At 35.3% G+C, this 12348-nt stretch overlaps 1 protein-coding gene across 1 annotated transcript; it reads left to right on the top strand.

Moving 5' to 3' along the window:
• Positions 1-3649: 3649 nt before the first annotated feature.
• Positions 3650-6472, top strand: LOC110096346 (scarecrow-like protein 6). The gene has a single exon (XM_020822246.2). It carries the CDS (start codon positions 4104-4106, stop codon positions 6234-6236), a length of 2133 nt encoding a protein of 710 aa, XP_020677905.1. The 5' UTR covers positions 3650-4103; the 3' UTR covers positions 6237-6472.
• Positions 6473-12348: the final 5876 nt, after the last annotated feature.

Here is a 12348-nt window from a genome sequence, read left to right on the forward strand (position 1 = left end):
TTATTAAAAAATTGTTTTAGAAAGCATTAAGAAAGATGCCCCATACAGAACCTTAATCAAGCTGTGATGTTCATTAAAAAAAACACTTACTTTAAAGCAAGCCATGGAGAAAATAGAAGTTGCAACAAAGTTGAACTCTCCAAAAAGACAATATGATCTCATGCTCAAACTCACCATTTCAAGTCATCAAGACTACTATGCACTACCACACAATATTTGTCCCTAAGATCATCTGAATTCATCACAAAAATGGACTACAAAGTCTCAAAAGTGACCAAAGTTTGTCATCAACTTAGGCTTCGTTTGAGACAGCTTTAAGCCACTATTTTTTCTTGCTTTTAAGAGATTTTGTAAAAAAAATCAAGTTTTTAAAACAGCAAAAAAATCATCTCAAATAAAGCTTCAGTGTGAAGTCGCTCAATGACTCATCCAAACTAATCCCTAACTTGGAACCCGCTTTGAGTTATCTATATAATTTAATAGCTGCAAGCTAATTAGGCTTATTTGTTTTAGTCTTGCTATTTAATATCCTATAAATTTAGATTTTCATGTAATCTTTTATCTTGAATCATACTTATAAATAAGGGATTGGATGATGAGTCTCTAACACCAAGTAATATCTTGACATCCTTAAATTTTATTTGTAGTATAATAAAATCTCAAAACTATTCTAAGTTTTCTTTCTCTCTTTTCTTTTTTTTTTTTTTGTTTCTTTAACGTGGTCCATAATTAGGAAAGTTTGAATGCATCTATAAATAGATTTGGATCTAACATCTTTTATGCATGGTGAGTGATGTCAATACCTAAAATAGAAATTCAAGCAAATGAACATTTAAATAGAAAGGAAACCTCAATCTCAAAGGAGCAACAAAATTTTCACTTTTGAGTAGTTAAGGTTTCATATGTGGTGACTTTCTTTTTTTTTTTTTAAAACAGATTTTTAATACAAAAATTTTAATATTTGTATTAAAAACCTGTTTTAAGAAACAGTAAGAAAGCTATCCTAAACAAGGCCAATATCAAATAAAAATCATTTAACAAAATTGATTGAAGGAATTTTGAGACATTATAGAAAAATATCTCCTATTCATTGACTTTAAGACATAATAGACAATTTTCAACTTGTTTAATTGTACCTAAGCCGAACCTATTTCTTTCATTTATTCCTTTCTTCCTCCTATTATTTTGGCCCCATTTAATTATATCCAACCCATGCTACTAGCCACCTTAATTCTATGTGATTTACTCGATTCCTCTATAGATCTGAATGCACAAAACCTCTTATGCCTATTAAAAGCTTAGATTTGAAATGTTATTCATAATATTTTCTAATTTCTATTTCAAAGTTTTAGAGATATCATTTTTATGAGATTGATATATATATATATATATATATATATATATCATCAATTGCTAAAAATATATTTATAGCTTAGATCTATAATATTTTTAGATATATGTATTATTTCTTTAATATGTATTTTTTATTAAATCAATTTTTTTATTCATAAAGCAAGTAGACTGATAATGTTGTTTGGAGAAGCCCATCAAAATTCAAATTTTGTATGTTTTACCAATCAAAACTATCCAATATATTTATCACAATTACAATTACCTTCTCATGTAATCATTTGCATCTATTGAATAAATCTTGAATCATCGATTCAATAATATTTAAATATCTTGAAGTCTAGGACTTAGTAGAAAATTCATCAAAAATCAACCAAAATTTTTGCCATAGATTTTTTTTCTTGGATTTATTGTGCGCCGGGATGCTTTTTCGATGAGGGTTTTACCAACAAAAGAAATTCGCCAAAATCCATCAAAATTTTTTTATGAGGGTTTTAGGAGCCTTTGGACATTTTTTAGGGTTTATTTTTGCCAAATAAACTACTATTTTTGTGTTGAGTCAAGGCCTCAAAGAAGAATCATTTAGATATGCATTCTTATAGACAGAATAAAAAGCTTTGACTAAGTTGATATAACTCGTAAATAGTCTTATTAATGCGAAAGAATACTATAGTATTAAGACTTCAGGCTTAAGCACTTGACATTCAAATGACATCATCACTCATCAATAAATTTATCAGCAACAGCTAAATAGGTTATTCCACCCCCTGTCTCCTCCATTATTCCCACAACGTCGTACCAATGATCCATCTACATATTGTGATATAGATGATTGTTAGCATCTTCATAATATAATTAAGGAGCTTATTAAAGCTAAAAATAACTTATATTCACCATCTCTTGATGATGATATGAGAATGTAAAAGAAGATATGGCTTAACCTACCCCCATAACTCATAAAAATAGTATAAATAATCCCATAAAAACTTGAAAAAAAGGATAAGTAAGAAAGGTAAGTGTCCTTTATACGATTTGTCATTCATTTATATTAAATATTTGAATAACATGAGTTACCAAATATTTATCTGATTTTTTAATGAGAAAAAAAATCTAGTTTTAATAACCTAGAAAATATATACTTAATTTGTTTTAAATTATATTTGAGAAAACTATCCAAAAAACTCGACGATTCACTTGGAGAACTCATCCTACGAACTCAACAATGCACTCGAAGAACTCATATTAAGACTCTATAGAACTCATCAATAACCATTGATTATTTCGTCTAACAAAATCTCATATACTCATAGCAAAGATTAGATATTTCTTGACTCAATATGGAGGAAAGAATATTGGGATTGCTCTTCATAAAATAGGAGGAGATGCTTTAGAAAGAAGAAATAAACACTTTCATTAAAAGAGTCAAAATTATCTAACTAGCTTTATAATCCTATATGGATTATGTTTTTCACTAAATCTAATTAATCTTAATAAAATACCTCCTAAGCAAGTTTAAAAAATTTTGCAGTCGTTTTATTTCAATGAAGCAATTATACTTTTTAAGAAATGTATGTTACCACATTATAAATCATTAATGTTAATTTTTAACCATCTAATACATGAATGTTTAGGTAATATCATTCTTTGTGAATCAGATAAACTCATATGATGATTATGACCCTCCTCTATTAAAACGTATAGTAAACATAAATTATTGACTATATATCTTCATAAATACAAGGAGTTTTAATTTTTATTTAATTTTTTTAAATTTGACCAAAGGGCTATCCTCTAATTTCTTTTAAAAGAAAATTATTTACTAAACATTGATTTTATGATTCTTAACACTTTATTAGTTTTATATATAGACAAAATTCTCCAATAATCATAGCATTATTAGTTACTCCAAATAAGCACATATCATTAATAAGATAAACATCACCCAAATTTTGGTAAATAATCATCTTAAATTATATATATATATATATATATATATATATATATATATATATAATATATATATATTCAATTAAATTTTATAATTACCACAATAATGACAATATGCAAGCCATGAACATAGATGACAAATGAATTAATATGAGAAAGATTAATAATAATAAATTTGGCGGTAAATTAAAATTAATATGAATGTGAGGCAAATTAAAATTAAATATTAATAAAATAATGTTAGCTTCTCTAGGCTAGTTTGTAGGTCAGAGGCCCGTGGCCTCACAGGGGCCGGCCGATATATGAAATGAAAACATAGAGAGAGATAATGAGAACTGCAGGATGATAGGGACCAGAGAGAGAGGAAGGTGAATAACGCTATTGGACTTTTGTATATTGTACGCCAGAGGAAATAGAGAAGAAGGGGAGGAGAGAGAAAGAAGGGGACAGAGTACCCAGTACTGTGCCTTCTCCAGTCTCTACCATTCACGAGAGTGATAGCAAAAAAAACAGAAAAAAAAAAAGGAAAGAAACGGGGAGAAAGGAAGAGCAGGGAAGATGAAGAGTAGCAATTTATTGTGGGAGGGAAACGAGCGTGAGAACCAGATGAAGAAAGTCTTCTGCTTGTTCTTCTTTGGAGAAGAAAAGCTTTGAAGTTCGCTTGCAACCCAATCCACTTCCTCCCGGATTTGTCTCAGATTCAAAAAAAGGGAAATGGTGCATGTTTGATCTAGACGGGGAGAGAGAGAGTGAGTGAGAAGACTGGGATATTGCTCATCTGTTGTATGCGGAGGCGGTATTATTAGATGAGGGGGTTGCCCTTTAACTACCAGAGGAAGGGGACGGTGCTAGTATTAGAATCTCAAGCGAGAGGAACCGGAGTGGAAGAAAAAACCGGCGTCTTTTGGAGCAGCAGCGTTCAGAATAGGAAGAAAGGTGTCATCTTGGAGCCGAGATCGGTTCTGGATCAGAGAAGCCCGAGTCCTCCAACCTCCACGTCCACCCTGTCTTCTCCCCTCGGTGGCGGGGCCGCGCGCTTCACTGACACCGCCGGCGTGGCGGCTGTTTCCGGAAAACCCACCTTCAAATGGACCAACACCGCCGGCGAAGAAGGCGGGAGAAAAGAGGAGTGGGCACCCGAGCTCCACCCTGTTCCGGCGTCACTGGAGGTGGATTGGGATAACATGCTCTCTGAATCCGCTGCTTCCCCTGGACAGGAACAGACTTTTCTTCACTGGATCATGGGAGACATAGACGACCCAGCGAAGCAACAGCATCTGATGCTCTCTTCTCCAACTTCCATGGCAGAAATTGACTCCGGAAGCCATGGCGTTGGCTTCGGGCTCATCGATCCTGGCTTTGGATTTGAACCCAATGCTTCAGCCTCCGCCATTAGCAGCCATCCACCGCCGCCACAACTGGATTCTGCTCCCGGTGAAAAAAATCCCATTTTCACGGCCTCGCTGCCCCTTTCCTTACCTCAGGCAATGTTCTTCCAGGAAACAACGGAAGAAAAACCCCAGTTCTTTGGCTCAAACTTCCTCCTTAACCAGTTCCAACAAACACAGGTTCCAGCAAACCCAGCCTTCTTCGTACCACTTCCATCTTTCTCCTCCTCGATGGAGAACCTCGTTTCCACTCCTCATCCCGGCGCCAGATCTGAGATCTTCCTCCGGCCGCAGCCCAACCAAAGCTTGAACTTTCATCAGCTCCACCCTGTTCCTTACCATCTTCAGCATCGGCCTTTGAAGCCCAAGTCTCTATCGGCTGGGGACGAGGCCATTGCTATCCAACATCAGCAGCAGCAGGTTCTAGTCGATCAGCTCTTGAAGACGGCAGAGCTAGTTGAAGCTGGAAACTTGGTCGGCGCGCATGGGATATTGGCGCGGCTCAATCACCAGCTCCCCTCCGCAATTGGGGAGCCCTTCCTCCGCTCGGCCTTTTACTTCAAGGAGGCTTTGCAACTCCTTGTCAATTCCGCTAATCCGCAGGCTGCGACCTCCTCCCCTCCTCACCACCATCGAACTCCATTCACTTCTCCATTGGCTTCTCCATTGGATGTTGTTCTCAAGCTCAGCGCTTACAAGGCCTTCTCAGAGGTCTCCCCAATCCTGCAATTCACCAACTTTACTGCCACACAAGCTCTCCTTGAAGAGATTGGTGCAGCAGATTGCATTCACATAATCGACTTTGACATTGGTGTTGGGGGGCAGTGGTCCTCCTTCATGCAGGAACTGGCACACCGTCGGTCATCATCATCAGCCCTTTCCATGCTCAAAATTACCGCCTTTGTCTCCCCTTATGCCTTCCACCCCCTTGAGCTCCATCTCACCAAGGAAAACCTTTCACATTTTGCAGCAGACCTCAACATCCCCTTTGAAATTAACATAGCAAGCATTGAATCCTTCGACCCTGCTGAGATCCTTGTTCTGTCTGCCGGTAGCAATGAGGCCATTGCTGTGAACCTCCCTGTTGGAGTTTGGCAAGGCCCTTCTTTTCCAACTCTTCTTCGCCTCGTCAAGCAGCTGCTGCCCAAGATTGTCATTTCCATGGATCAAGGATGTGATCGGGGCGACTTGCTCTTCTCCCATTACTTACGTCATGCATTGCAGTCCTGCATAGTTCTCCTGGACTCCTTTGATGCGGCAGGTACTGACCAGGATCTAACTAATAAGATAGAGAGGTTTGTTCTGCAACCTAGGATTGAGAATTGTGTGATTGGGCGCCACTGTACTGCTGAGAAGATGCTGCCATGGCGAACTCTTTTTGCCTCAGCTGGGTTTGTTCCATTTCAATTCAGCAACTTCACAGAGGCTCAGGCTGAATGCCTCTTGAAAAGGGTTCAGGTTAGGGGGTTCCATGTTGAGAAGCGCCAGGCTGCACTTTACCTGTATTGGCAACGAGGGGAGCTAGCTTCTGTGTCGGCTTGGAGGTGTTAAACTGTATTCTACTGCTGTCTCCTTGTTGGATTTCCTACTAGATGTTGCAGAGTAGGGTAATTATATAATCTTTCAAGGCATGTTAGATTCTAAAAAAGTGAAACTTCTGTGGTGAAAAACCTTTTTCTTGTATCCTAATTGGCTTCATCTTACCATGTGGTCATCTAATCTACTGATTCTGATGCGTTTCTAGACTGATTGATTCTCCAGTAGAAAGGTATTTGACAATTTTTGAATGTCTGGTTTAGTTTTTATTATAAATTTTGCAAATGCATTTTATATTAGGCAATAATTATTTGCTTCTTGCTATTAGGTTGCCTTTATTATCATATCTAAACTATCACTTATACTAAATATTTATAGTAGGAATCTATAATAGTTATCATTGTAATATATCCTTATTGTTGAGGGCATTTTCTTTTTTGTGTTTCTCTTTATAGGAAACTTTGTATTATCATAATCAATTTAGCAAAGATGTCTTCTTAAGATTTCTATTGTATTTGAATGTTAAAAAAGCTACTAGGCTTGAGAATGTTAATGAAGGCAAATTTTTATGATTGGTGAAAGGCACATTATCATAGTTTATGCGAGTTTGCAACAAATTTTTCATCGGAAAATCTGAATTTTTCCAAAGAAGTTTGATGAATTGTGATTGATACTATTAGAAAACTTTGGCAGTTGAGAATTTTGAATGACATTAGTAGAATGGTTAAGTATGTGTGATGTTACTGTTTGGATGTACTATGGTTCTTTTTTATGGAATTTGAGAAATTTCAGTTTTATAATCAGCTGACTTTCTATGCTATTAGCATTTATGGCAATAAGCCTTGGTTCAAGCTATGTCAAATGAATGTTTTCTTTTATATTGACCTTCCAACTTGACTAGTAACAAGACAATTTTTGCTTGCCAAAATAAGTTCATATCGCCTCGAATAATTCACTGGTCTGGTCCAGCTCGGGATTTCACCATTGATGCTGTATTCTTTTGATTGTGTGGTTATGTCCATTAAAGTGTGCATTGCTGTCTTCCAAAGGCCAAAGGTGTTCTATCTGTGGTCCTGAAAGATGTCTCAGTGAGTGGCTTATTCCAGCTCTTGTGGCCTGGAATTATATGCCATATGGTGAGTAATGGTCTGCTTTTGATCACTTGGCAGTCATATTCAGATTTCCACCCACTTGTAGGGATTGCAGATTAATGTTTACAATTGCGAAGGTTTCAGAGACAAGTCACTTTTAACAATACTAATGGTCTTTAATCTGATAGATTATTATGTGTGGTGTTCGGATCATTCGGAATTGTTTAGAATTCCTCGTTGGTATATAGATGTCTCTTATCTCCAATTGTTCAGAACATGAAGCCTAATATTGTAGTTGCAGAAAGAAGCTTCTTCATCTTCTGTTTATGTGATCTGAATCACATAACTTTTTGAATCTCTTAGATATATGCCATCTCTCTTCATCTCCTTTGTTTTTGTTTAGAGTGCAAGGATTTCTCTTTGGTCTGCTCTCTTCATCCTTGGCTGTTTGGGAGTGTTGAAGTTAAGACTAACCGTTTGAGCTAGCTTATGGGCAAAGCCTAGGAAGTAAATGACGTAAAGTATATTGAGAATGCAAAGTAGTTTCTTACTGGGAGTGAAATCAGAGTAAAGCTAATATTCCTGTAGCGATTCTCATCATTGACGAAAACATTTAGATTGATGGATGACCATCCGTCAACATCTTGCACTCAATTTGGGTCATTAATGTTTCTCCCTCTTCAGAAGTGGCATCGAAGTCAATGGTTTGATTAGGATTAACTCTTTGTTCAGGATAGTTTTTGACTATTATTTTTTTGCTGATTTTAATATTTTTTAACTAAAAAATTATAAAAAGTGCTAAGAAAGTTGTCTCAAATAAAAACAAAGTGTTACATGTAGTCTGTAGCTCCTGTTAATGTTGGCAAAAGCTTTTATCATTTTTTGCCCATTCTTGATAGAGAGGTTGATTCCGCCCCTATTAGGGAGTTAAGTATGCAAAAAATGAGAACAGAATAACGAGGAACTCATATACTAGCTACACTATCAAATTGTATATTGTTCAAAGAACATCGTAGAACATACTTCGCTAGATGATCATACAATCTACGAGTCATACAACGAAGGTGTATCTAGCACCTTTTTTTTTTTTCTTTACTTCTTATATCAATCAACTTAGGCTTCGTTTGGGACAGTTTTTTTTATGTTTTCTAAAATAGTTTTCTAGTATAAAAATTTCTCGTTCAATAATTTTTTGCACTAAAAAGTTGCTTTAGAAAACAGTAAAAAAGTCATCCCCAATGAAGGCTTCGTTTGGGACGGCTTTCTTTCTGCTTCATAAAGCAGCTTCCTAGTACAAAAATTTTAATTTTTGTACTAGGAAGCTGCTTTATGAAGCAGAAAGAAAGCCGTCCCAAACGAAGCCGAAGTCTTAGACTCGATTGCTTTTCTAGGTATGCATAATGCCACATAACTATGGTCTTAGATGTCAAAAGGCTAATGAGTAATCATTAAATGTTCATTAGTGCTGAAATTATGATGGAATAAGAATTCAATCATCCACTCTTCTGACTTTGGTCAACAATAGCATATGTGGTATCAATTGTTCGTTATGGTGGCGTTAGTCTCACTATAATATCATTTGAATCCTAATTCATACACCTCATAGTCACATATCTTGAACATCTCAACTTAGTTTCTTTTACTATGACCTAATAAGAGTTCGCTATTGGCTCTAACAAGTTTCATGAAGTAGTAAATATAGGTCATACCAACTCATTCAAAGCCTCATCTTCATTAAGGTTATACATTTTATTTCATGTTTCTTGTTATTGAAGCAATAAGGGGATTGTCGGTGTAAGATGACTAATTTTTAAAAAAAAATTATGAGCTAAAAATATAATATTCAAATAATTATATAAAAAAAGTCAAAAGTTATTTTTATTTATATCATAAAGATATATCAATATTCATAAGAGATTATCATGAATTCAGTTCCTATTAAAACTTGGGTCCCACACACGTGTCGAACACATCGATATCTCTTCTTCTCAATTGGAATATAAATTATGTTGATCTCCTTTCATGCAATTACATCACGAATGTAATAGTATCTGTTTCACAAATATCAACCTCCCTTCCACTTCAAATGTCTTTAATGTTAATATTGCGGGCTAGAATATACATGGTGATAGAGTTAGAAAATTCACGTCTCAGCATTGTGTGGATATCTAGCACACAAACATGAGAGAAATAAAGGCACCCAGATTTTTACGTGGAAAACCCGGGAAAGGGAAAAAATCACGGGGCCACACTCAGTTGAAAAAGTTTCAATAGTGTTTGCTTGAGATACAACAGATTGGCTTGTCCTTAGAATTTATGAAGATCAGATTATAATGATTTACTCCCAGATTGAAGTCCAGTTACACACAAGTTATGTATCCGAGTTGAATTTAGAGTCACTTAGAATTTCGGCGTCACTTGGAAATCGGGCGAATTTTCGACGTCACTTGGACGTCGGGCAGAATTCCGGTGTCACTTAGGAAGAATTCCGGTTGCTTAGGCAAAATTCCGATGACGAGCAAAATTTCAATGTCGAGCAGAATTACAACGTCACTTGGGCGTCGGGCAGAACTTTGACGGTGGTCGAGGTGTTCTTTCCTCTTATCCTTCTATTCTTCTTCTATTCTTCTTCTCTTCTCTTCTCTTCTTCTCTTCTCTTCTTGCTTTGGTCCCCTATCAAGAGAAATGATGGGTCTATTTATAGATATTATGGACTGGCATAGGCTGTAAATAGGTGAGAGATCAGGGGTAAATAGGGAGTGGTTGGATGGACGATCGATATTGAATCCCTTGATCGTGTACTATTCGTCGGACATTTGAAGGTCTTAATGATGTCAAAATTTGGCGATCTTGGGCTCGTTTGATTCGTCTCGTTGAGTCGCTCGATTCGACTATAAGCACTTTATGTTTGGAAGCTGTTTGGTGACTCAAATTGTGGTTCGAACTTTCCAACAGTGCTTCGGATCCTTGATTTGGACTCATTTGGGCTCGGATTTAGTCGAATTTGGTGTCGTTGGGTTTGTATTTCCAAGACGCTCAATTTGACTGTAAGTTTGTTGAAATCAGAGTTCAGGTGATCCCGGATTTAATTTTTGAATTTTCCAACTTGATTTTGCCTCGAGATTCGTGCCCAATCAAGATGATTTTTTTTAAGGATATATCAGTTACCATAATCATCTAGTTGATGGAGAACAATAATGATTTATGTGTCCTTATTGAAATGGGCAGACCAATCAAAATTATTTTTTGACACCTAGTGAGTTAAATGAATTCAGATGTTTTGAAATTTTAGGTACTATAAGGTGATCTTATCATCTTTAATTGTGAGCGAAGAATGAAGAAGGGGTGTCACTCTTATAAGGGAGATAATTCAATACCCAAAAGAGAACTTTGTGGGGTTCCAAGCATAATTGGCATTCAATGCCATTTTAGGGTGGCGCATGCTTAGTGTTTGTGTATATATATATATATATATATATTGGATTTCATGAACATAGAAGATTATTGCACTATCTACAATTTGTTAACTTCCATGACTAATGAGAAGAGGTTTCATATAGAAAAAACATTCAAATATGAACACTAATCAATACATCAAAAATTGTGTCTAAGGCTTCGTGAGAGACGGCTTTTTTATTTGTTTCTTAAAGTATATTTTATTACAAAAATTAAAATTTTTTACTAAAAATCTGCTTTAAGAAGTAGTAAGAAAGCCATCCCAAACGAAACCTAAATCGGAGATAGTTAGAATTATGGATCTAAATTTCTTAGAACAAAATATTCATAATATTTGATGAAATATCTTCTTTAAGTGCAAATCTTTGACTAATTCATCTTCGTGGACTACGGTAATATTTTAGATATCATAAATTAATATAAAAATCTTGAGCTAATTATTTATTAACCTTTAAAAGTTTTAGGAGATCTTTAATTAGTGGATTTAAGAGATCTTATATTATCTTGTTAGATCTTATAACAAATTTTATATCTTCAAAATTATTTCATGATATCATTATAAATAAAGTTAAGAATGACGATTCCTACAATCACAGTCAAATATAAAGAAGAGTGAATATAGAGAGGCTACTAATTGCGAGGAAGAGTTTTTCAAGTTTTTAGAAGAGAAGCTTTTGATCATAGTAAGGAGAGCCCTCATTTTAAATCCTATAATAAAGAATGGAAGAGAATAGAAGTTGCAACATCTTCTTCTCCATATCCACCTTTCATCCTCATAGTAGAAAATCATGCTCCAATCTTAGGAGGAATTATTATGTGCGGAGTTTGGATGGGAAGTTCCCGTCCAAACTGTGAGTGTACACAGTATCTGTACAAAAAAATCAAATTGTACACACTATATAAATTCATAGTCCATACGGGAACTTCTCGTTCGAACTCTGCACAGAATAATTTCGTCCATCTTAGGCTTCATTTGAGACTGCTTTCTTATTGTTTTCTTATTGCTTAAGAAGGAATAAGAAAGCCGTCTCAAACCAAGCCTTAATTAGTGATAGACAAAATTGTATCAAGCAGTATCTCAGATTATGCCATAAAACAAATATTAATGTACCCATTGTTTGAATCTTATTAGAACATTTAATCTCTATGCAATCATAAATATAGTTAGATCTCATTGAAACCTTTAGATTTGTGCCCTGTGTAGGTGATCTTTATGTTCTCTTTTTTATTTATTTTATTGCTTAAAATTTGATTTCTATCCCAACATTTAGAAATATAACTACTCCAACAATATATAAAATATTATATATTTTTGGGACACGATGAAAACAGTATTTGATATAAAAGGATATCTTAGAAGTTGAAAGCTAATTGAACCTCCACACATCCTCTTGAAATCTAGTGATGGAGCTATCCATGGCAGGAAAAAGGCAGAAGAATTTGATGTCTAACGCCAAAGAACACTTGGCCTGGCCAAGGAAAGCTAGCCAAAGCTTCCATGAAGCTTTTCATTGCTGAAATAAAACATTTAAGAGTAGAATAGAATAATCCTGCCATTATAAACTTATGCATGCAATAAC

Source organism: Dendrobium catenatum, unplaced genomic scaffold, assembly GCF_001605985.2.
Source record: "Dendrobium catenatum unplaced genomic scaffold, ASM160598v2 fragScaff_scaffold_864, whole genome shotgun sequence".
NCBI classification, from domain to species: Eukaryota; Viridiplantae; Streptophyta; class Magnoliopsida; order Asparagales; family Orchidaceae; genus Dendrobium; species Dendrobium catenatum.

Coding starts and splice junctions, on each gene's coding strand:
- LOC110096346 (XM_020822246.2), top strand. CDS start 4,104: ATGAGGGGGTTGCCCTTTAACTACCAGAGGAAGGGGACGGTGCTAGTA.